At 33.5% G+C, this 21,282-nt stretch overlaps 1 protein-coding gene and 1 long non-coding RNA gene across 4 annotated transcripts; one reads left to right on the plus strand and one right to left on the minus strand.

Annotated features, from left to right (window-relative positions):
• Positions 1-5,304: 5,304 nt before the first annotated feature.
• On the minus strand, positions 5,305-20,453 carry LOC127859886 (uncharacterized). Of its 2 annotated transcripts, XM_052397485.1 has the most exons (8): positions 20,120-20,453; positions 19,477-19,668; positions 17,173-17,329; positions 16,680-16,845; positions 16,022-16,072; positions 15,527-15,632; positions 14,525-14,916; positions 5,305-7,295 (listed from the first exon to the last, which is right to left on the minus strand). In XM_052397485.1, the coding sequence occupies exons 1-6, from the start codon at positions 20,150-20,152 to the stop codon at positions 15,605-15,607; spliced, it is 627 nt and encodes a 208-aa protein (XP_052253445.1). In that variant the 5' UTR covers positions 20,153-20,453; the 3' UTR covers positions 5,305-7,295; positions 14,525-14,916; positions 15,527-15,604. The 2 variants fall into 2 exon arrangements, with proteins under 2 accessions (XP_052253445.1, XP_052253435.1); XM_052397475.1 differs by lacking the exon at positions 5,305-7,295 and having other exon boundaries at positions 13,374-14,916.
• Positions 8,567-11,547, plus strand: LOC127859896 (uncharacterized). Of its 2 annotated transcripts, XR_008039517.1 has the most exons (3): positions 8,567-8,590; positions 8,670-8,811; positions 9,971-11,547. It is a non-coding gene; the product is annotated as an uncharacterized LOC127859896 (long non-coding RNA). The 2 variants fall into 2 exon arrangements; XR_008039516.1 differs by lacking the exon at positions 8,567-8,590 and having other exon boundaries at positions 8,621-8,811.
• Positions 20,454-21,282: the final 829 nt, after the last annotated feature.

Below are 21,282 nucleotides of genomic sequence, written 5' to 3' on the forward strand. Positions count from 1 at the left end.
ATGCTGTTCGCTATAAAAATAACTCAATATGTTATGTTTCTCCTTACCAGAAGGAGAGATAGCTGAGTGGGCTATTTATATGATGGGCGCATATGGAATAAGACCCATTTTCGCATGACGAAGTTCATTACAAATCTTATTGCGAATTGAAAATGCCACATTTAAGAACAATGCTTTTTGATACAAAATTGAATTCAAAATAGCAAACTTGTTAATAATGGCAGCCTATCCACACATTAAGGAATGATTTCCAGACGTGCTGACCAAGTACGGCAAACATTGTAGTAGATAATTAAACGATTTTCGCTTATCGTGACACTATACTATTTCGCTAATGATTGTTTTCTCATCTTGGAGGCGAAAGTGAAATTCTGCGAGATGGATTGTAACGCGTAATTGTAACAGGGCCACAATTTGTGTCGTTTGAGCATACAGAGAGTAGTCCGGAATTCCTTACACTGAACAGTGCTACATCCTTTGAATTGAGCACATACGCAGTGATGTAGCAAAAATTCAGAGGTTGTATCTCGAATCAGCTTATTAAATATTCGAAAATATTCATGCGTGTCTGTTGGCGTTATGTAAAAGTCACTAAGATGAAAACTGAGCAAAACAGCTATGCCTAAAAGCGCATTAGTGCTCTATGTTTATGTCAGCGTTGTTGACACCGTGTGAACTGCTCGGGTAACAAGTAAAGCATAAACAGCAATGTTTATATACTTTTATTCCTCCATATACAAGATACGAAGATTATTGTATATCTTGAATTTGTATATGGTGTCAAAAATCAAAAGTTTTGTACACGGAACTTTCATTATGAATTTATATTCTTGGTGAGATAGTTTTTTGATATTAGAAAAAATATTCCTTTAATATGATGGTGACTGCAAATTTTCTTTGTATTAAGTTCTCATTACCATTTTCATCAAACTTTCTATGCTTTCAGAACGTCCAAAAAACATGTTGTTTTTATTTTGTCTAAGTTATTTCTATGAAATAATAAGGATGATAAAAAGTGCACACAAAACTCGACCCGTGCGCTATGACACACACTTTATAAAGTTGAATGGCGTGTGTTCATTTTAAACTTGCGATTGATTTTGAAAAATGAATTGCGTGTTAAATTATGCAATAGCGAACATCTTCAGTGCCTTCATCGCTTTGATTTGAAAACGCGAGAGTCGACAGGCGATATTATTACAGCGATATTTGATATTTGAAGCGACATGCGATATTTACTACGATACCACGATATATCGCCTTTTGGGCTACCTACACAAGGGCGATATTTCGTGGTACATTCTCGCGCGTCGCTTCGTGTATCGTGCAAAATATCGTGTGTCGCTTCGAGTGTCGCGCAAAATATCGTGTATCGCTTCATGTGTCGTGTGTCGTCCTAGATGAAAGAAGGGCGAGATAATCGATGGCACTATCCGGATTCCGTAGTAAACCGAGAAAACATGCAATGCTAAAAATTCGTGCTTGTTTCATTAAACTAATTGAACTATCATCTTTGACTGAAGATCCAGCATACCCCAAAGTCATAATCCAGTTAATGACAAGTTGACCTTCAAAATAGATTTCCGTGGCAACATACAGGTCAGTAGCAGATGTTGAGTCCATAGCGGCATTAACTGGTGTGGGCTATCATTGTAAAGACACATCTTAACCCGAGAACAGGACTTCCAGTGTACAGAAGTATGAACGAAGCAGATGAATGAACGAAGCAGACGTAGAGAGATAAAAATTTCTTGAAATAAAATCACACAATCATAAAATCTAAAGTCAATCTAAAGTCAAATTTAAAGTTCCATCTAATATAAAGTTATAAAGAGTTTATTAAACAATTCATATACATACGACCTTTTGTTATACTCCAAACATTAACATAAAGGAAAATCATTAAATAGACTATCCAATCACGCCTTTCAGTGCATTTATATATACATGTATACATGTGTATAAGGGCAACGTTTTTTAAATTTGACACGTCAGAAATTTGAACATGTCTCGACTATAACCATTTGCATTGCAGACTGTAGTTCTATTTAACGCTTAAATATGATTTCACACAATATTATGGCATACTAGATTTTTAAATTTCTAAATAAAAAAAATGTATTGGAAGTTAAACAAGATTCAGTGCAACATACACTTGGAGACTTTTCTTACGCAACACTTTTCACACATACATATCTCAGTAATAAGTAGAATTTTTATTTTAGATTGTAATTGTCATCATTTGACTAAATCCTGTATATGCTCGTAATAAAGTAATCCGTTACGATTGGACGCTTTAGCACGAGGGATATGTATGGTTTCATCTTTTTGCACGTATACATGGTGCATATTTATACTTATGTTATATAATTGAATTTCAATTTCATAATTATAGGTTTGTTCTTACAGCAGGAAAACATACAATTAATTCCATCAAGAGTTTGTGTAGTCCCAGACCCGTAACTTCGTCAAAAATCAATGGACCGGAACGAAAATCGAACTTGATCTGTAAGCCATGTAGGTTGAATCACTCTAAAAATAAGGTCATTGTCTAAAAGCGTTTCAGAGGAAATCTGGAAAAGGTGCCCTTTTAAAGGAAATTGTGAAGGTCAAGGCCCTTAACTTTGTCAAAAATTAATCCAAAATCAAACTTTATTTGTAAATCATGCAAGTAGACTTACACACCAACAATCAGGTCAATGTTTGCAAGAGTTTAGGGAAAAACAGAAAACTTTTCATTTTGTATATTTTTTTTACTCCAAGACCACTAACTTCGCCAAAAATCAATGTACCGTATCGAAACACTTACTTGATCTGCAAGTACTTATATACCAAAAATCAGGTAAATATCTGCAAGCGTTTAGGAAAAAACTCCGGAAACGGATTCCGGATAGACGGACTGACGGACTATAGTGCGATTGCTATATGCCAAGCTACCGGGGCCAAAAAACAGTTTCTCACGTTTGAATATTCCGAAGCGCAATTGACATGTGACAAGCTGGTTAGTCAGACGTGTAAATTAATGCGTTTTGCTTTTCACATTGTTTTAATTTTAAGACGTACGATTTTGAGATTTTGACATTTTTAGTAAAGTTTTTGCTATTTGTTTAATTTTATATATTTGTGTTGATCAATTCCTATTTAATTTACAGGAATTGTAAAATTAAGTCCAAAGTTAAACCAAATCCGTTGAAAAATAAAGGATCCATATTAATTTGAATACGCGTTGCGTTCGAACAGTCCCTAATAGTACATGTTTGCAAAATTGTACAAGAGAAACAAACTCTGAGACACGTTTTGTTTTGCTATTTGTGACATGGATTGTAAGGCATTGAGTTTAAGAATAAAGAAATAAACAATGTTTATCGTGTTTGAATGCTTTAAAGCACGATTTCGACAATTATGGCTTCATGTTTGCTGATGTTTAAATTTCGAAATAGAAAATGAAGACGGATTTTAATTAAGACCGGTGATCATGTTCACTTTAAAATCATTATTTAAAGCCACACACCTTGAAATGAAGTACATGTTAATAAATACATATAAATGCAATTTGAAAGAGTGCAAAATTGTCATTAAATCTATAGCACAGTAAGCAAGTTTTTTTAAATATATTTTTTTAAGTTTAAAACCGAAAGTAGAATTTCTATACTTATACGTCAATTCCGACAAACGCGATTATTTTTAAGCGCAAAAAGAAAGATTCCTGCCTTGTAACCTCCAGATATATTCTAATTGAGATAGATACAATTACATCTATAGCCTAGTTATTATGTAATTTATTATTTTTCAAACGGTGCCGCATTTAAAACCGAAAGTAGGATTTCTAGACGTATACGCCCGTTTCGACAAACGCGATTATTTTATAAGTTTTAAAGCGCTAAAGAGACTGATTTCTACCTTGTAACCACCAGATATATTCTGATTGGCAAAGATAAAATATGTTTCTTAATTATACTTTAATTTACTATGCCATGTATTTCAGTTCAAGGTGTGTGGCTTTAATTGTAGGTTTTAGTGCAGTTCATGACAAAACTGGGCAGACTAATGTATAGAGTATAATAAGCAAAGCAAATTAGCTGCTGATTTTATGGTTTAGTGGGGGATATGATGTGTTGTGTGCTTGATCCCGTATTCCCATTGGTAACTAGCCTTAACAATAATTTATCCCCAGATAATTTTTCTGATGTTTTACTATCCCTATGGAATCAGCGGCGTTACACATCATCAGTTACAATTGACCAGTTATTTCATCAAATGCAAGAATAGGCGCAAACAAGTAAGCTCTTTGAAGGAACAGATTCCTTATAAAAAATTGCTTTAGTGACTTCGATGGTCATGGCGAGAAGCAAGAGTCCTAAATGATATTACTTGATCTTGTGACTGTTTGGCACAAAATACAAAACTACAAAGCAGTCACACACAATATAACGAGTGCACGTTTAATTAATCGGCATATCAACGAAGCTGACTTATACCCTGCACTATTTGAAGTCTGGATTAAGCAAGTGACATAACATTTTTCCTTCATCCAAGGGATTCGGTTTATTATCAAGATCAAAGTGAAATACATGTTAAATACCTGCTGATGTTAGGGAAGCTAGTTTCTGCAACGATAAAGACTTTTTATAAACCGACTGAAATAATAGTAAAAGGCACCTGAAATAAGCATCATCAATAAATAAGCAACTCTGTCCGAAATACAAATCTTTATTTTAACTAAATTCGAACAATCACGTATCATTATAGTATCCAAGTACAGTAAGGTGCAAGACGTCAAAATTTGCAATCAAACGTCGTCACAAAAGTATTGCCATTTTCCCTCTAAACTGTCTACATTCGATTGCTTGCTATTAAATGGAAAATTAATCAATTTAGTATTTTGCTTCAGCTGCTTCCAAACACACCACTTGTTTTCAATATAAAAATGTGTGAAAGAAAAATGTTATGTATATCCTCAAAAAAGAAAAAGATACGAAAAGGACGTCTGTGCTTAATACCCGTTTACAATACAGAGCAACAGCACTATCTTTGCAATGCCAGACGAGTGCAGTGCAGCCACAACAAATATGCGATACAACAACAGTTTGACAAGCGTAAGCTAAATACATTTATTTTATGCTTTCCGGTGGTTTATAGAGAACTATCAGTGAATTAATGCTGATAATTTCACTGTTTCAAACAATGAAAATTATCAGTGAAAATTATCGATAATTCTCACTGTTTACTGTGAAATGACGTCATTTTTTTGACGAAATGACGTCATTATTCCAGCGAAATTCTTTTGTTAAACTCTTTAACAATGCATATAAACTGTGAAAAAAGCATAAAATAAAAAAAAAATTAGTTGGATTCGTTGGATTCGTGATCATAGAAAATATATATTTTCACTCGTGGCTGCGCCACTCGTGAAAATTTTATTTTCTATGATCACTCGTGAATTAAAATCGATAATCCACCGAATCCAACAAATATCCTCTATGTAATTTATGGAAAACATGGATACATATTTCTTAATGTGAACTGACCGACCAGGAAAAAACAGTCCAGCGACGGTGAACACTGGAAACCTGTGCCCATTTGTAAGATCACAAATAAAGCGATTGTGTCTGGCAAATAATTATATCATCTTTTTCAAAAGTCTAGGGCGTATTGTCACGATGACTTAATTTGGTTAAGTCTTTAAAATAATCAGAACAATAAACATCCAGGGGGCCGTTTCATAAAAGATCGTACGACAATTTTTACTTACGAGACAATGTTGTAATCTTAATAAGTAGACGAACTAGCTCGCCATGCTCGTCAAATATGAACGGCGCTTGAGATGCCAATGCAATTAATTAAGTACTGAAAATTTTTAATCATATGATATGGGCTTTAGCAATTATGAATCCTTGAAAAATGTATCGTATCGTAAATGTGTACAACGATATTTATTGAAACGGTCCCCTGGACATTAATTTACTACTAGTGCTTTATCAACTGAGCTAGATGGGGAAGGCTTTTGACATTTAAGTTCACAATAAACATTTGTATCTTACAAATATGAAATCTGCATGTTTTCGATGCGATATTGCTTTGTAATATCAAAACCAAGAGAAAGAATTACAATTTTATGAGTGCAGTATATAAAAAGTATAGAGATAGAATACACTACAATATAAGTCATATACATAATCAAACTATTTTTATTATCCATGAGTTCACTAGATATCGGATGTGAAAATGAAACATTACGAAGTCATTTATAAGCCAGTGTGACCCTATCTTTGATTTGTTGACCTCAAACTGAAATGGCGTCTTGGTTTTCTTCAAATTACCCATCATATAATTGTTCATGATCTTGTTAAAAGCTACGATATCATGCGAAACAAATTTCATGTTTGAAGTCATTTTTGACCCTGACCTGTCACCTAAAAATCATTAGGCGGCATATAATGCATCTAAATAAACATCAGGCTTATCTTCATTATATTACTTCGAAGCGTTCTCCAGATATAATGCATAAACAAATGTTGACTTCAAACTCCTTTGGTGTCTTTTTTTTCTCTCAATTAACCATATAGTGTATTATGACCATCAGTTAAAAAATCTCAAGACAGTGTGTGTAAACACATTGATATAACACACCCTTGTGACCTTGACCTTTGATCTGTTGATTGCAAGATCGATAGGCCTTCTCCTCCCAAATAACCCTCATACCAATTATCAAAATCGTAACCACATCGATATGATGCGGAAAAGAAAAAATGAAGGCATTTTATGTTACAACCCCTGTCACTTTTACGTTTGACACAATAACCTCCCAATTCACAATTTTAAAAATTTGAATTATAAGTAAAAACTATAATAAAAGGTCTGTTGAATGATTTGCGGGTCAACAGATTGACAAAGCTGGACTTGAATCTTTATTGTCATTAAATGAATAACATTCTTATAACATTCTTTTTTATATAGATTATTTGTGTGTGCTAAATACTTATTGATATAACGCTTTTAATATCACTACTGTAAACAACGGCATATTTGTTCTTCCCTTTATTGCAGTTTCTACATTCAATCGCATCCGGATATCTGTATGTGAAACCCTGTCCGTCTATTTCGTCTATTTTTTGGGATGCGTGTAGAGGGTGTTTTGATCAGTCTTGATATCCCTGTTACAGTTGTCCGTGGTGCAGCAGTAGGAACAGTGGATGTCCTTCATCGTATTCTCGTTTGGTTTGTAGTCCTGACAGTCTGGATCATAACTTGTGCTGTGTCACCAGTCGTTCTCACACTCGTCCAAAGTGCCACATCTGTAAAAAGACAATGCATGGTTAATGAAAATTAATCAATTCTATAGAACAGCATTCATATTGGCGTCTTTGTGAAATTTGATATTCGATTTGAAGTTTGTAGTTAAGTATATGAAGATTGTTTTACATTCATACTTCCCATGATTACATTTTATGATTAAGTTAAATTAAAACTATTGCAGCAGTAGTGTTTTGTTTGTATAACCTTTATTGACGTTTAAAGCGACACACCTTGAAATGAAATACATGGCATAGTAAATTTAAGTATAAATAAGAAACATATTTTATCTATGCCAATTAAAATATATCTGGTGGTTACAAGGTAGAAATCCGTCTCTTTTGCGCTTTAAAACTTAAAAATAATCGCGCTTGTCGAAGTGGACGTATACGTCTAGAAATTCTACTTTCGGTTTAAAAAGCGTTACCGTTTGAAAAATAATAAATTACGGCTATAGATTTAATTTTATCTATCTCAATAAGAATATATCTGGTAGTTACAAGGTAGAAATCTCTCTTTATTGTGCTTAAAACTCGCTTTTGTCGAAATGTTCGTATACGTATAGAAATCCTACTTTCGGTTCTAAATAAAAAAATACTAAATAACTTGCTAACAAGGCTATAGATATAATGACAATTGTGCACACTTTCAAATTGCATCTATATGTATTGATAAACATGTACTTCATTTCAAGGTATGTGGCTTTAACCGCTGGTCAAAACAATTGCTCATAAACCACACTTGATGTTCATGTGTTTAGGCTACCTAGAAATTACGTCTTAGATGTTGTACTTTCATTTCGTGTAGTACAACATGTAATTGCATTTTAGTATAGATGTGAACAGATGCGAAAATTCATTTTCGTGATATTCGAACATGATATCCAAAATATCAGCATTAACGGTCTAATTATGGAGATTTAGTTTCTTAGTTAGGAAATGTATTGAATATTTCATTTTTATTATACCTCACTTTTATTCACAATGCTAAACTCCCATAGGCCATCGTGACATAGAAATACTGTCAGTCCCAGCGGGAAAATAATACTGTCCAAAAAATACTGTCGCCCGCTACCTTGGAAATCACGTGCCACCAGCGGGAAAAAATTTACTGTCCAAAAAAATACTGTATCCCGCTGCCTTAGCAATCACGTGCGGAAAGTTCGAAAACTATACTGTCCCATTCGAGCATGCGCAGTACGCAGTTTTGCATGTACGTTGTCAACCTCCGCGCAGTGATTTGACGGGAACCAGCATAGCTTGTGAGAGCAAGGAACGACAACTCTGCATGGAGATTGGTACGTTGTGTTTAGTCTGGATTACCTGCCCCTTTGTATACAAAGTATTTATATGTTGTTTCTTTTCAATAATTTTCAGTTGAAGAAACATATTGTTGAGACGTTACAGACTGAAAGGTCTACGATCCGACTGATAATTGCATCTGTGGCTCTAGGCATGGGTGCAGATTTGAGGCATGTTAAGAGGGTGATTCATGCTGGACCTCCTACTTCCTTAGAAAGTAAGTTTAGGTATTTAAAGATATTAAACAATTTCAAAAAAGTTTATTTCATAGATATTTATCAACATTGAAATGCTGTGAGTATTATACCAAAAGTAGTGTAACGAACACAGCATTCAACAACATTGGTCATAATGTTAGCATAATTAAGCTCCAATATTAGATATAAAAGTCAACAAAACAATTTGAAGTTTGAGCAATGAGCACAGAATTATGCATTGAGCACAAACAAGTTAATAAAGTTTTGATCTGCTGATGCAAACAAACTGACCTCAGTACTGACCCGAGCTTATATAATTTTATTTTGGGCTTTAAGTTCTATTCTGTGCTCTCAGCTCAAACATAACACATAATGTCACATATAATCCTATTTTTTTCTGGAGCTGTTTATTACCTTTTAACAAAGTTTTCCTAAAACTAGAAACAATTTTCCTAATATTTTTACCAAAATGTACAATTGTAAACCAATGAATATCTTGAAAATCTTCATATATGTATATAGTGTTTTTCCCAGGAGGGCGAAGGGCCATGTTGCAGTAAATTCAAAAAGGGCATTTTAACGCGCCGTTTATGCAAAAAAGGGCAGACATACTCGTGGTTCCTTTTAAGCTATGAAAGTACTGTTATAGATAATTACTTATCAATGATAACGGCTATGGGTATACTTGTATAGGTTATTTTTACTTATCAATTATAATGTGATTACAACATTTATCATTAAGTTGAAGACAAATAAGGTCATAAGGCAATAAAGATGTTATCGATAAGGGCGCGTGGCCAGTTTTGCCTTTGAATAGGGTGGCGATCCGGGAGGGCGGCATGGCACATCGCCACGCTAAGAGGGCCTGGGAAAAACACTAATATATCAGAGGTGTCAATTTTCAGGATTATTCCTGAATTCAGGATTTAAGCCCTCAAGGAAAACTTTTGATATTGATATAAATCCAAGGATTGTTTTGGTTATTTTAAGCATTCTTGTCACAAAATGTCACTCTTAAACACAAATTATTGACCTTTGGCATATTGTTTACAAAGGAAACATAATTTAATGAATCATTAAAACTCTTTTGACTCTGGTCCCCAAATTCTAGGATGATTTTCAGGATTTTAGATTTCGGTAAATTGACACCCCTGATATATACACACATTATATTTGCAGCTTATATACAAGAGATCGGCAGAGCAGGAAGAAGCCATGATGATGCCCTGGCCATTCTCTTCTTTAACAAATCAGACATTGCATCTGAACATATGACCAGAGAAATGAAGGACTATTGTGTAAACTCAACTATCTGCCGAAGAAGTTTATTTAACCAGTATTTTGGTTTTGAAACTCAGGAAGTCAAACAGTTTTCAATTTGTTGTGATTTGTGCAATAATGAACTGGGGATAGAATATGATTTTAGTAAACTGTCAGCTAACTAAAAGCATACATAGCTTAGTTTTCTTAAACTTCACCATGACTCGTAAGCACAAAGCTTTTTTAATTTTTATTACAATTACTGTTGCTGGTCACACCATCCCCTTAAAATAGGGTTGGTTAGTTGGCAACTATTTTTATTTTTGGATGATAAAATTGTATTTTATGATTGTACTGCTTAACGAACGAATATTTTGTAGAATCATTTGATATCTTATCCTCTGACCTGATTTATTTAATGCCATTTTGAAATCTGGTGTTTTTCCTAACTGTTGGATGGAAGGTAAGGTTTTTCCTCTCCACAAAAAAAATGTTAATAATGTAAATAATTACTGAGGGATAGTTTTGAATAGCTCACTAAACTTCTTCGGCAGATAGTTGAGTTTTCCAAAATATGTACGGGCATATTTTTAGGCAACAAGTGGTAGATGTTTTTAATCAATCTTGGTCCAATAGTGTATCTGCAAGTCATTCTTAACATTCATATTGCCATTTTTAACAACATATAAGGTTATAATCTTATTTAGACTTTGTTACAAAAAAGTATAGTATTTGTATCAAATTTAAACCATGTTTTTTATTTGTTTCATATTGCAAAGTATTATTTGTTTAACATGTAGCGTGACATTTTATTTTTTTAAACTATAAATCATAAGATTGGTATTTTTTATTGATTTCATTGCTAACACATAGTTAAATCTTGTAATTTATGCATAATGTGTCTTTGCATTTTTGTTTAAATAGCAGCGAGTATAGTATATTTGTTTTAACTTTTTCATTGTTAAAGCATAAGCTTAAATCTTGTAAATGAATTTTTTAAAGTAATTTACCGGTTCTATATGAATAGAACCTTCTTGAAACATTTAAGTACATTTATTATTTTATATACACTTTGTGTGTATTTATTGTTAAGTATTGATTCGTGATATACACTATCAGCATCATTTACTTTTTTTTCTTCACTGTAAAGATTGAAGTCTTAAATTTGGCTTAATCTGTTCTGCAAAAAATAATAAGTTTTATTAAAAATAAGATTTGTTGCTTAATTGAATTTTCACATCTTTTTAGGAAAGTCTATCCTCGAATATTTTAAATATCTTAAATATATTTGATTAGGTTGATTTATTTATCATTTATGTTTGATGAAAATTTATATATTCTATGTTGACTTAATGCAAATGTTAGTAAGGAGAGTGCGTATGGGTGAAAATGTGTGAGAATGGTACGGGAGTTTCGTGATTTATGATTATAAATTAACATTTGATTGTAACGATATACCATGTAGTATAAGTTACCTAATAAAGGTCTGTTCTGTTCTTAATTGTGCTTCTATGCTTATTTTACTTAAAAAAAAATCAAATATACCTTAAAAAGAACTTATTTATAAATAATTGACTTTTGACATATTTAAAGAAAGTGTCAATCAAAAAGATTGGGTGGGAATTGTTTGTTGTATTATAGAGTTGTTGATAAAACAAAGTGAGAACAGACATCTGTAAATGGAAAAGCTCAAATGTAATTGGTGTCAAATGGTGAAATCTCTCCATTTCAGTAAGTGCTGCTGCTCTTAAGCGCTTAGCTCCTGAAAATCTTTCTCGAGTGAGTTGGTCTCCACCAATGTGCACCTCCATTGCTTCAACATTTGCCTGGTTGCAAACAGATATTACAAGATGTTCATAGGAGTCTAGTATTTCTACCACATCTGAATATTTCTGTTCATTTTTTCGACATCACTGGGAGAGGAATGACTTGATTTTTTTTTCTAAACTCTGGAAATTCAGCAAACTCGCCTAGAATTGGTTTGTTTGCCGTTTCTTTTGCGAACTTCATCCAGGGGAAGAACTCTGTCATGACTCGGGAAATCAGCTGGGAGATATTCTTCTTCAGTATTTGAATATCCTTTTCTTCTAACAAGAATACTGACACAGGCAGTGCTCGCAGGTCACATCTTGGTGTATGGTGGGAAAGGTGACTAAAACTTAGGTTTTGTATGATAGCCATTGACCCAAACCAATGCTCCATATGAGCTGCATTTTCTCTTGATTTACGTTCATGGGTTAAACCTACATGAAAGTTAATGTTGTCCCCAACAATTCTGAATTTCTTTCCACTGGCAATGGCATCAATTAGTTCATTATTAAAGTGTCCCGATATCTGATCCATGGTATACAACATGCCTGAATGGCTCAGAGTGACACCCAAAGGTTGAAGTCTGTCATACACCTACAATGATCAAATATTTTTGTCTATGATTCATTTGAAGTTTTTATTTTTTATTTTAATATTACCTTGAATAAATCAACTAAAATGGGTTTGAAAAGCTAAACCAAACACATTTAAGTAATACTCTTATATTTCCATTTAACTGAAAGGCATTCTATTAAGTGAAAATAAAAAAATATGGATACATTATATACAAATGTAGTCATTGAATAATTCATATTTATGCCCCCCTTCAAAGAAGGGGGCGTATGTTGTTTTGCACATGTCGGTCCGTCGGTCCGTCCGTCTACCAGATGGTTTCCGGATGATAACTCAGACACTAAGGCCTAGGATCATGTTACTTCATAGGTACATTTATCATGACTGGCAGATGACCCCTATTGATTTTGAGGTAAATAGGTCAAAGGTCAAGGTCACAGTTACTAGAAATAGTAAAATGGTTTCCGGATGATAAGAACGCTTACGCCTATGATCATGAAACTTCATAGGTACATTGATTATGATTCGCAGATGAACCCTATTGATTTTCAGGTCACTAGGTCAATGGTCAAGGTCACAGTGACTCGAAACAGAAAAATGGTTTCCGGATGATAACTCAAGAACGCTTACGCCTATGATCATGAAACTTCATAGGTACATTGATCATGATTTGCAGATGACCCCTATTGATTTGCAGGTCACTAGGTCAATGGTCAAGGTCACAGTGACTCCAAACAGAAAAACATTCCATTGGTTCTTCTTTACAATTTGGTCAAAAGATGATTGTCATTAAATGTAAAGTAATATTAAAACAAGATTGAAGCAACAACTTTCAGCTTTAACTAATTCAGTGTGTTTGGTTTTTGAAGCTCTATGATACTTTAAGGATAAATAACAAATAAACATAACCAAAGTATAAACAAAAAACAACAAACTAACATTCACAAGGTACATTTTTTTTATTTCTTATTTATGACATCTGCTGTGTAGAAGAGCAATTTATCTTTTATAATGTTGACTTTAAAATTTCTATTGTTTGGAGATACCTGACTGACTCATGAAATCGACAGGAACATTTTTTTGGCTTCTATATAAGGCTTAAAATGATTTATTAGTGAAGAATTACAAACCCTGAGAATCCTGCTGGGAAATCACTTTTGACATCAAATTTAACACATGTTTACCTAAGGTATATTAATGAAATTGAAGTTCTAATTACATATAGAACTACAAAAACAATTCAAATGGACAAGACATAAGAATAACAAATTTGCAAGATTTGCAGATTTGCAAACTTATTCCTGATTGTGTTAAGGGTAGAATTAAAACAAGAGGGCCATAATGGCCCTATATCGCTCACCTAAGTACAGGTAGCCAATATTTGTTAATGGCATAGTGACCTAGTTTTTTACCCCTGTTGACCCGTCTTTGAACTTGACCTACAACTTCTCCAAACAAAAATCCTGACAAAGTTTCTGGATATATAAGCAGAACAAAACATCAAATGGGAGTTAAGAGAAGAAGGACATTCATCGATCCTATGAGCTCAGTTGAGCTAAAACATCAAGGACCTTAAGTGCCTGGGACAGCGCTATTAAATAGATGTTCCAAAAGATTTATTAAATTTCCAAACAAAACATGTGTCATGAACAGTAACAGGAACATAAACATTCAAATGCCCAATTTCACAAACTTGAGGTTAAAAAAATATAACACGATTTATTACTGGTTTTTTATCAAATTGCAAGAAACTATATATTGCAAAGTTCTAGTTAAGAAAGATTTTGTTGAAATAACTGGTATGTTTTTATCTGTATGTGTATTTAGATATTGTGAAATATTTAAAACATATAAAGATATATTCAAAATGCATACATTGAATATTTTATGAAACAAACATTCATTCACAGCTGAGTTGGGCAACTCTTTAATGATAGTTTCTCTTGAGTTACTCATACAATGATTTAATATAAATTGCACACTTAACAATATTGCATTCTATACACAAGGTGTTAAACTCATATTTTGTGCTATTGGGCTTTAACATAACATTTGAAAAAAAACACCAAACACAGTTGAAACAAATTGTACTTTTTGGCTTGTTTGTTCATTAGCTAAAGTCATTGCGATCATCTTTTGAACTAACGACAACTCCTGGTATCGTGTTTTCATCAACATTCCAAACACAGTAGATATGACCGGTATAAGGCTCTGAACAGATTTTGTATTCCCTATCTTAGAAGTTGGTAGAGACACAGCCAAGAGAACATCAGCTAGCAATGGCTGTTGCTCTAATAATTCATCAATGAGTTCATGCCATTTAAATTCAGCCAGGTCACAGAAATCCTTTTGGGCCAAAACACTGTCATTTTTGCAGCATTCTTTTGCTGCATATTCAATTTCATTTAAAAGTTCAACAATGATACTTCCTCTCAATGGAGAAGACAATATATGCCCTGCTACTTCTCTTGGAGAGCTGGAACCTGATTGAAGCAAAAAAAGTAAAATAATAAAAAAATAAATAAAACAAATACATGATAATATTGCTTGATAAATCAGTTTTTTTTTCTTTTAAAGAAATGCAATATAATTATATTTTAGCAAACATAAATGTATGTTTATATATCATAGACTTCTTAAAAAGTGTTTTATACATTATTAGTAGTCATTTCAAAAAATTAATTTGTTCAAATTGAATAAAAATTAGTCATATATTTTACAATAACAAAATATCTTATTGATAGCTGTTTTAGATTTTATATTTTATAAAATCACCCACCCCTTTGCTACATTTATCATCTCCCACTGTTTCTGTTGAGTTACCAAAATTACTGCAGTTTAGTTTAAACAATATTTATTTTGAAAACATATACATATACCATGTACATATATAATACAATATCATACATATTTGTTAAGGATTGAAGAGTTAGCTTAGCTAATTTAAAACTTCACTCCCCAGATGCAGTTTCCACTGCAGTGCTGGAACACTGGAAATGTAAAAACACGGCTCTATACTCCCAGGGGATGGTGGGTGCAGTGGATACAAATGACTGGTGCATAATGCAATTAAACATTAATAATAATACTCACTTATTTTTTGTATGATCTCCTGTATCTCAAACTCTTTTAGCTCAGAGTAGGTCCTTAAACGTCTTAGTGCGGCCGTATTTACTGTTTCAGCACACACATTCGTTGTCTGAAATGACCATTATCAGTTTTTGATTTGGGGTTGAACATTGTTGTTTGAGGCAACATGCAATACTCTAGTTTTATTATATAAATTTGACTAGCAATTGAACGACAAAAGATACCATATAAACCATTTAGTATTAATAAAATTCTGTGTGAACTATATCATGTGTATCGGTAACACAATTTAGATTTATCAAAAACTACTTCAACTATTCATGTCCATACAATAACACTGAAAAGAAATCTGGCGCATCAGTATGTTGCACTAACTTCAGGTCATCATATAACAGTTTAAAAACAGATCAAATCACATTGTCAAATAAACTTACATTTACATACTAGTGAGAAGTTGATTATCAGTAGCTTGTACATAAAATATTGTATTTAACTTACCCCCTGCAGATTTTTCCGTGGTTCAAAAAAACCCAGTCTTGTTTGTTAGACCTGAAACATTTAATATTCCTTTACTTAAAACTATAAATATATCTCTGTTCTACCAAGCAAGTCATTTAAACATTCTGACAATATATTATTCATATTTTAAACATTTAAAGAAGTTGGTTCACAGACTTGTGAAATTTACACTATTAAATTAGTTGTGGTTGTCATATAATTTAGAATTTATGATTCAGAGCCCTTCTATCAATAAATTAACATTATTGGTATTGGAAAGAAATACCAAAAACCAAGTGAAGTTAGAAAATATGAATCAAATTTATAAAGATATTGGATACAAATTTCAAAGTCTGGGACAATTATTTTTAATAGTGCAATTTTCACAATTATGAGAATGAGCTTCTGATAAAATATGGTAATGGTAATTAAAGACTATTAATCAAACAAGGCAGTATAAAGTTATAATATAAGCAGCTTTCAGTTAAAACAGAAATACAAATTTAACGGGTTCAAAAACAGCCTTTAAACAATGCATTTTTGAGAAAATAATTGGGTGAACAATGACTTCACCACTTGGGTGGGTAACTGATTTCCTAGCTGTATATTGTTTTAGACAATATCATCAAATTAACTTTCAGAATTAAATTTTACTTGCCTTTGCTTATTATTAAAAGACAAATCAGTCTGGGTTCCCACATTGTTTCCTTTTGTCTCTGACAGCGGCGTAAAATCCACAAAGTCTTCATTAACAGAAGTACACATGGTGCTGTTACATGTACCAGAAAGATTTAACCGCCAGGCTGCCATCTTGCAGGACTTCCCTATATAAAGCAAATGAGATGAGTACACAGTAATTAAGTCTGCAATGAAACAAAGACCATACCTACTATAACTACATCAAATAATAACCTTTAACAATAACTGCTTTACTGCACAAATGAACCACAGTCAACAGATACTGGGGCCTGGCCTAGTCATTAAAGACATATGTACAGCTTATGACATATAGTAATGACAGTTTTCTAAATTCAATTTAATAAGCATGATTCATATGACATTATATCATACATAAATTAAAAATTGAGTGCCATGCCAGCAAAATAAGGAAAATATACTAATGTTATCACTGTTTAAGAATCATTATTTACCTGTTCTGTTTTTTCCACCAAACATGTTGTTCATTGCAATTGCGCAGTTGTTCCAGAAACTGTTTTCTGACTCGCCATCTTTTCGTAATGTCTGACTGTATTCTCTCAGAAAGGATGTCTCATCAAGGGACCATTTATTGTGTCTGGTTTTTTCATCCTAGATCAGCGATGAAACATGAAAATTTGAGTGTGTAATGGCAAAGCTGAAACAAGAGCACCGCCTTGCGGGTGCAGACCGCTCATCTATTTTCTTTTTAAAGGTGAAGGGACTCTCATTTTCAATCACAAAGGAGGGAGGAGTGGAGTGAAGAGGGGTGTATAGTGTGGGGTTGTGGACATTTATTACATTATCTTCCAAAAAAGCGAAAAAAAAAAAAAAAAAAAAAAAAATCGGGGGGGGGGGGGGGGGGGTTGGGGGGGGCGATGGGGGGGGGGGGGTGGGTGCGATGGTTGGACGGTATTTCAAACATAACAGTTTTAAAAAAAAAATGGGAGGGGGGGGGGGGTATAGTGTGAGGGTGTGGTGGTAATTTGTGAGATGATCTTAAAAAAAAAAAAAAAAAAAAATGGGGGGGGGGAAGGGGGGGAGGGGAGGGGGGGGAGGGCACGGGGGATGGTTTGGGTGGAGTCTATTGGGGGGGGTGGGGGGGTATAATGTGAGGGTGTGGTGGTCATTTGTGAGATGATCTTAAAAAAAAAAAAAAAAAAAAAAATTAGGGGGGGGGAAGGGGGGAGGGGGAGGGGGGAGGGGGGGGGGGAGGGCACGGGGGATGGTTTGGGTGGAGTCTATTGTGGTATGTCAGGTAAGAGTAGTTTCATCAAAGTATCAATCAAATCTTATCATAAATAAAGAAGTTATGGCAATATTAGCAAAATTTAACAATTTGACCTTGAGAGTCAAGGTCATTCAAAGGTCAAAGTAAAATTCAAGTTGCCAGGTACAGTAACCTCATGATAGCATGTAAGTATTTGAAGTTTGAAAGCAATAGCCTTGATACTTAAGAAGTAAAGTGGATCGAAACACAAAATTTAACCATATATTAAAAGTTACTAAGTCAAAAAAGGGCCATAATTCCGTAACAATGACAACCAGAGTTATAAAACTTGTCCTTTTACTGTACCCTTATGATAGTTTGTGAGTGTTCCAAGTATGAAAGCAATATCTATGATACTTTAGGGGTAAAGTGGACCAAAACATAAATCTTAACCAAATTTTCAATTTTCTAAGTATAAAGGGCCCATAATTCCGTCCAAATGCCAGTCAGAGTTACATAACTTTGCCTGCACGGTCCCCTTATGATAGTTCATAAATCTTGCAAGTATGAAAGCAATAGCTTTGATACTGTAGGAATAAAGTGGACCTAAACACAAAACTTAATCAAATTTTCAATTTTCTAAGTATAAAAAGGGCACATAATTCTGTCAAAATGCCAGTCAGAGTTACATTACTTTGCCTGCACAGTCCCCTTATGATAGTTAGTAAGTGTTGCAAGTATGAAAGCAATAGCTTTGATGCTTAAGGAATAAAATGGACCTAAACACAAAACTTAACCAAAATTGTCAATTTTCTAAGTATAAAAAGGGCACATAATTCTGTCAAAATGCATGCCAGAGTTATCTAACTTTGCCTGCCCAGTCCCCTCATGATAGTAAGTAAGTGTACCAAGTTTGAATGCAATAGCATTGATACTTACTGAGAAAAGTGGAACTAAACGCAAAACTTAACCAAAATTTTCAATTTTTTAAGTATAAAAAGGGCACATAATTCTGTCAAAATGCACGCCAGAGTTATCTAACTTTGCCTGCCCAGTCCCCTCATGATAGTAAGTAAGTGTACCAAGTTTGAATGCAATAGCATTGATACTTTCTGAGAAAAGTGGACCTAAACGCAAAACTTAACCGGACGCCGACGCCAACGCCAACGCCGACGCCAAGGTGATGACAATAGCTCATAATTTTTTTTCAAAAAATAGATGAGCTAAAAATGATTGATGGGCTTTTGCTTAAATAGTTTATATGAATGAAGAGTGGTTTATTTGATCTTTGAATTAAAATTTTAGCCCATGTCCTAATGCAAAGAACTTAATATTAATGGCATAAATAAAATAAATAAACAACAAGACAGTGTTCTAATAAGCAAGCCTATGTTAAAAGATAGTATATTTACCAAATGATGGTACTTAATAAGTTATATTTTGTGTTTTCAACAAATTTTACAATTGGTTGAAGAGATTTCACAATTATAAAAATACAATTGAATTATTATAGAAAAGAAAGTAGTACTAGAAAGTGAAAAATAATCACCAGTTCAATCCTTTTATGTTCATGTGTAGGTGTTTGTCCTGTGGGAGTTGACACTGCCCTCTTGCTTCCTCGTTTCGGAGGGGTACTTGAGTCTTTGGGGGCACAGGAACTGTATATGTGATCTGGGCCAGACCTACTCCCGATCACTTGAAACCCAGACACTCTCTCCCCTTTTATATAAGTATGATCCATCTGAAATATGATTTATGAATAAATAAAATAACTTTGTCTTGAAAACCATGAACCATTTTTAATGGAGTTTAGAAAAGATTTTTAGAAGCATTTTTGTTAATCTGGGAAAAGCAGGTCTGAAATTCGACTGTGGTTAAACTGGAAAAAGGCCTGAATACATAAAGATGCAATGTTAATCAAAGATAACCACACCGCAATGCATTCATATTTGTCACACTACTCAAACATACGTCAGAAATACAGTATGTTACAAATTTACTCAGACATCCGAAATAACACTATCTGTGTACTTGTCCGAAACATACTCAGGTTATGGAACATTAATTAACTCTTATATGCGGAAGAACTCGAAAAAAAGGAAGAACGTTTACAGAATGAAATATATGCATCTCGATTGAAAAATGAATGAGAGCCCGACGAACCACTTTTTAAAAATATTTGGTTAACTTACTATTATCATCGCGTCGGCCATTATTCCGCTCATGCCAGACTTCTATTTGTTTACAATAGAAGCTGGGCACCAGACCACGTTGTGTTTGGATATGGATAATTAAAATATCGATTGCAGCTGAAAACTGTGCTGTAGAATAGATTAATGCCATTATTTAAGCTTTGACAGGAGTCATAAAACGATCAAATTAGTATAAACGACACGCTTATCTCAATGGCAACTTTAATCCAATGCTAATAACAATAAAGTTACAACTTCCAGTGTCTGTTCTTAAGGTGTTATGCATGACAAAACATGCAATCCGAAATACGTTTAGGATTCGTTCGATTCTTTAAACAAATATTTTACTGTTAAAAATCCACCACGTCCATATTGTTGTCCCAAATGTTTCGTCACCGAAATAATGACGTCACACGAGTACGTCATAAATTGCGTAATCAAGTGATAAAAATAAAATACGGAAAGCAGTTCGGTAATATATTTTAAAACAACTAATTGACGACTAAGACAATTGATGGGATACATCGATTACTAGGTCGGTTCCGAATTAAGCGAAGTTCATTTTGCTCGGCCCGAAAATCTGAAACACTCAACATATTAATGGTTGAAAAACTTGTTCATTGCTGACTTTAAGTGCAATTATTGAATATTTACATTGTTCATGGTTCATATAAATTTTGAATATTTACATTGTTCATGGTTCATATAAATTGTTTATGTTTGAATAGTTTGTTCGGTATAATAAAATTAATATTACATGTCTGACAGGGTGACAGTAAATTTGTCAACTTTCGGAAAAATACTGTCAACCTCGGCTTCGCCTTGGTTGACAGTATTTCCTCAAATTGACAAATTTACTGTCACCCTGTCAGCCATGTAATATTTATATAATGAAAGGCATTAATAAATAATTAGATATACTTACGGTATAGGTAATACGATCGTTTAAAATGAAACGTATTGATCAAATAAATTAAACTAAGCAGAAAACAAACTGGTACCACACTAGGATTTTTTTTGTATCAAAAGACCGGATGATGGTTCCTATATTCAATCAACATGTAGACGAATTATACGATAAATATCAAAATGTGTTTCCATAAAAATAAATGAGTTATTATATATTGCTTGTTGCTTACATTATCTTTGTGTTGATAAATGTA

The sequence above is a fragment of the Dreissena polymorpha genome, chromosome 1, assembly GCF_020536995.1.
Source record: "Dreissena polymorpha isolate Duluth1 chromosome 1, UMN_Dpol_1.0, whole genome shotgun sequence".
Taxonomy (NCBI): Eukaryota; Metazoa; Mollusca; class Bivalvia; order Myida; family Dreissenidae; genus Dreissena; species Dreissena polymorpha.